General features: G+C 41.3%; 1 protein-coding gene across 1 annotated transcript in view; it reads left to right on the top strand.

Annotated features, from left to right (window-relative positions):
- The window catches only part of LOC113804658 (uncharacterized), a 7033-nt gene that overhangs the window by 394 nt on the left and 1639 nt on the right, over positions 1-5000 (top strand). Inside the window, exons 2-4 of the mRNA XM_070119365.1 lie at positions 329-997; positions 1590-1846; positions 2826-3024. Coding sequence (XP_069975466.1) covers positions 329-997; positions 1590-1846; positions 2826-3024 — 1125 coding nt within the window. The remainder of the gene's footprint in view (positions 1-328; positions 998-1589; positions 1847-2825; positions 3025-5000) is intronic.

Here is a 5000-nt window from a genome sequence, read left to right as displayed (position 1 = left end):
GTCTGACTAATTCCCGTGTTGATCTTGCGCTATTTATAAATTAGATAGGATGGGTGAATGTAAACATAAGCTAATATTTTAGAATATTCGTATATAGAATATACATCATCATATTTCTTTAAAATAACGTAATATGTATGAGAATGTTCGTGTGATTCCCGGGACCTCACTCCGATAGCGCCAGGTTTGTTTACATCATTTTCATACGGAGTTCATTCGGAAACGCAAAAAAATTGACGGAAAAATTGCTAGTGTGATAGGGCCTTTAGTGATGTAATCTACCTTGCAAGAGGATAGAGAAATGCGCAAACTCTTCTTGTCTTGACAGGATACGAAAGCCGGCGACTGCCAGATCTGCCTCGACAGGTATAACGAAAGCAAAAGGCCGAGAGTTCTGCCGTGCGGCCACGTGTTCTGCTCGGCCTGCCTCGTGGGCGTCATGATCACGGGGTCGGTCACGTGTCCTTGCTGCCGCACCGCCCACGGCGCCTCAGGAATAGAGGATTTCCCTATCGTGTTCGCGGTGGAGGAGCTTCTGCGGGAAACCGACGCTCGGGGCGAGGTCCTGCTGCCGCGGAGGCGAGGCTCCAGGCTGCTGGAGGAGCTGCGCGAGGGCCAGGCGCTCGCCATCCAGGACTCCGCCTCCCAGTGCGCGGACTTGCTCGCCCAGATGGTGGAGTACAAGGGCACGGTCCTCAGGTGGATGACCGAGCACGAGGCCCTCATGAAGAGAGTCCACGACGTCCTCCTCCACCACAAAGCGGTGCGGCAGATGCTCGAGGAGGAGAAGAACCTGGTGGACGAGTTCTACAGCGAAGGGCGGCGGAAGCAGCTGCAGCTGATCGCGGCGGGGGAGGCCCTCCACGCGTCGGGGACCCCGCAGGAGACGGCCACGTCCATCCACCACGCCGACGAACTCCAGGACGAGGCGGAGACTTGGCTTCGGAAATGCGTCAGACAGTTTCCCGAAGCGAACACCGTCCGCAAGTCCATCAAGGTCAGTGGGGCTTCCTCGCTCTCCGTTGAAGACTCTTGCGCTGCAATAACTTCGTAATTGATAGCATTTAATAGCGCCATTCTCTGTAAAACCCATGTATTGCGAAATCGATAGAGGTAGTTTTGCGAGGAAGAGTTTAGCACATAATGACACATGTTCAGAAGAGGTTAGGGCAAGTAATTACCTAAAGGAGACAATTTACTACGCTTTTCCCTCCTCAAAATGTCCCTTTTTTACTAGAATGAAAAACAGTTGACTTATTTGCAATATGGAGGATGTCTGTTTATTTATTTACTTTTTTAAAATATCAGGTGCCATTGCTGTTATCACTGGCATCCATATTCAGATTATTCACACGTGTTCTATTATAATTTTAAGATGATCTGTGTATTTTGCTTCTTGTTTAATCTTCCCAGCCATTCTTTAATCTTACTTGATTTACCAAATATCTAATTCGAGATATTGCTTGCTTGACCCCAGGCTATCTCCCGAAAATGTCGTACCGAGAAAGATATTCCAATTTCCTTTACGCGTCTCGTCATTACCGGCAGTGAAAACGAATCAAATAAACACCCTCTTGCAATGACTGCAGATCCGCGCCATCACCGAGAAGACCCTGGACGTCATAGACAACGAAGCGGACTACGCGACCCTGTGCGACGAGATACAGGAGGAACAGGACGCCCTCGAGGAGACGTCGGCCGGCGGGGAGGACTCGACGCCCCGCGCTGACGAAGGCCAAGGGGACCTCAGGAACATCCTCGACAAACTGGCGCTGCTCAAGATCGAGTTTCATACCGAAGTGACAGTCAGTGTTGTGCAGGTCTTTCTCGCGCGTGTGAATTGTCAGTGGGTCGAGTTGTTTGATTTGGTGTTGTCTGGTAATATTAATGTTTAATTTGTTGTTTGGTAATATTAATGTTTAATTTGTTGTCTGGTAATATTAATGTTTAATTTGTTGTTTGGTAATATTAATGTTTAATTTGTTGTCTGGTAATATTCATGTTTAATTTGTTGTTTGGTATTAATGTTTAATTTGTTGTTTGGTATTAATGTTTAATTTGTTGTCTGGTATTATTAATGTTTAATTTGTTGTCTGGTAATATTCATGTTTAATTTGTTGTCTGGTAATATTAATGTTTAATTTGTTGTTTGGTATTAATGTTTAATTTGTTGTCTGGTAATATTAATGTTTAATTTGTTGTTTGGTGATATTAATGTTTAATTTGTTGTCTGGTAATATTAATGTTTAATTTGTTGTCTGGTAATATTAATGTTTAATTTGTTGTCTGGTAATATTAATGTTTAATTTGTTGTCTGGTAATATTAATGTTTAATTTGTTGTCTGGTAATATTAATGTTTAATTTGTTGTCTGGTAATATTCATGTTTAATTTGTTGTCTGGTAATATTAATGTTTAATTTGTTGTCTGGTAATATTAATATTTAATTTGTTGTCTGGTGTTGATGTAACTGATTTTTTTTTATTTACTTTGTGTTTTTTATATATTTTTTCTCTCTCTCACTCGTGGCTTTCAAGATTATGATTTGGATTGTTTAAACTAGAGTGTAGTTTTCCTCTTCTAATTATGACAGTCTAAGCGGTTTTACGATATGCTGAACACCAACTGCCAACTATAGTCAAACCAGTGTATCAGTAATCGAGGATATAAATCATAAAATAAATAAATAATAGAAAACAATACATAAAAATAAAAAGTATCATTGATGTACTTTCATATATAACATAGAATAGATAACTAAATAGTAAATAAAATCATAAAAAAATGCCTAGACCTGCTGTATTTACGTTCTTTCCATTAATCCAGAAAAGATACAAACCAACAGATTGGGAACCTTGTCGAGAAATGCCCCCGGGCGAGGAAGCTCCTGCAGGAGGGCAAGATCTTCGCCATCCAGAAGCACCGGGGGCGCCTCCGTTCGGCCGCACTCACTGAGAAGGGCGGCAAGGTCCTCCTCCACCACCTCAAGAACAGACGCCAGCCTGTGAACACCAGCGTCCTTATGGTGAGTTGGCCTTTATAGCGAGGTTCGACTTGTTCCTTAGGATCTCATCTCGTTTTAGGTCCCCCTCGAGCGCCACTCCCCCCCCCCCCCCCCTCGCCCTCCACCACCAGCAAGGAACTAAAAAAAGATGAATATATATATATATATATATATATATATATATATATATATATATATATATATGTGGGTGTGTGTGTGTGTGTGTGTGTGTGTGTGTGTGTGTGCGTGTGTGTGTGTATGTGTGTGTGTGTGTGTGTGTTTGTGTGGGTGTGTGTGTGTGTTTGTGTGTGTGTGCGTGTGTGTGTGTGTGCGTGTGTTTGTGTGTGTGTGTGTGTGTGCGTGTGTGTGTTTGTCTGTGTGTGCGTGTGTGTGTGTGTGTGTGGTGTGTGTGTGTGTGTGTGTGTGTGTGTGCGTGTGTGTGTGTGTGTGTGTGTGTGCGTGTGTGTGTGTGTGTGTGTGTGTGCGCGTGTGCGTGTGCGTGTGCGTGTGTGTGTATAACCTATGTTGTAATGGTCTTTATATTTCTGACCATAAACGTTTAGAAAGGTTTGTTGTAAATTCGACCCTCTCGCTAAAGAACTGCAGCCAAATAGTAAAAAAAATATTTAATATAAAACTAATACAAATTTGTAATGCAAATCATTGGAACAAGTATCTATTTATATTTCAATCCTGTAGTTTCTTTCATTCATATGCGCTTAGTTATTTGAAAAAAAATGTTATATTAGTCTTTAAAAATGTCTTTAAAAATGTTATATTAGCCTTTAAAAATGTCTTTAAAAATGTTATATTAGTCTTTAAAAATGTCTTTAAAAATGTTATATTAGTCTTTAAAAATGTCTAAAAATTTTATATTAGTCTTTAAAAATGTCTAAAAATTTTATATTAGTCTTTAAAAATGTCTTTAAAAATGTTATATTAGTCTTTAAAAATGTCTAAAAATTTTATATTAGTCTTTAAAAATGTCTTTAAAAAATATTATATTAGTCTTTAAAAATGTCTAAAAATTTTATATTAGTCTTTAAAAATGTCTTTAAAAAATATTATATTAGTCTTTAAAAATGTCTTTAAAAATGTTATATTAGTTGCTAGTCACGAAACGGAGCGGGAAATCTTTCGTCTTCGTAAAGTAGAACTTGTCCAGGTACCTTTATATCATTCATAAAAGGTCCCTTGCTAACCGCTGCTTGCTTGAGTAATCCTGATAATATCGGTTTTGTATCCTGTGATACAGTTGTTATCTCGGGGTACGTATTGTGCAATAGAGAGAGAGAGAGAGAGAGAGGGAGAGAGAGGGAGGGAGGGAGGGAGGGAGGGAGGGAGGGAGGGAGGAGGAGGGAGGGAGGAAGGGAGGAGGGAGGAGAGGAGGGAGAGAGAGAGAGAGAGAGAGAGAGAGAGAGAGAGAGAGAGAGAGAGAGAGAGAGAGAGAGAGAGAGAGAGAGAGAGAGAGAGAGAAAGAAAGAAAGAGAAAGAAAGAGAGAGTGGGGGTGTTCTGGCAGTATGAAGTCGAGTCTGTCTGTCTGCTATAAAGATATTTGCTTGCTTGAAATCACTTAACGGACTGCCAGCTAAGGCAACTGACAGTAGGCTATATTTGTTTACATATTTTTAGCGTTTTTAGAGGGAGAAAATGATAGAAAAGGAGAGAGAGAGAGAGAGAGAGAGAGAGAGAGAGAGAGAGAGAGAGAGAGAGAGAGAGAGAGAGAGAGAGAGAGAGAGAGAGAGAGAGGGAGAGAGAGAGAGGGAGAGAGAGAGAGAGAGAGAGAGAGAGAGAGAGAGAGAGAGAGAGAGAGAGAGAGAGAGAGAGAGAGAGAGAGAGAGAGAGAGAGAGAGAGAGAGAGAGAGAGAGAGAGAGGGAGAGAGAGAGAAGATGAGAAAGAGAGAGAGAGAGAGAGAGAGAGAGAGAGAGAGAGAGAGAGAGAGAGAGAGAGAGAGAGAGAGAGAGAGAGAGAGAGAGAGAGAGAGAGGAGAGGAGA

This window comes from Penaeus vannamei, unplaced genomic scaffold, assembly GCF_042767895.1.
Source record: "Penaeus vannamei isolate JL-2024 unplaced genomic scaffold, ASM4276789v1 unanchor95, whole genome shotgun sequence".
NCBI lineage: Eukaryota > Metazoa > Arthropoda > Malacostraca > Decapoda > Penaeidae > Penaeus > Penaeus vannamei.
The sequence above is the reverse complement of the archived record's forward strand: the minus strand, read 5'-3'. Positions and strand labels throughout refer to the sequence as shown.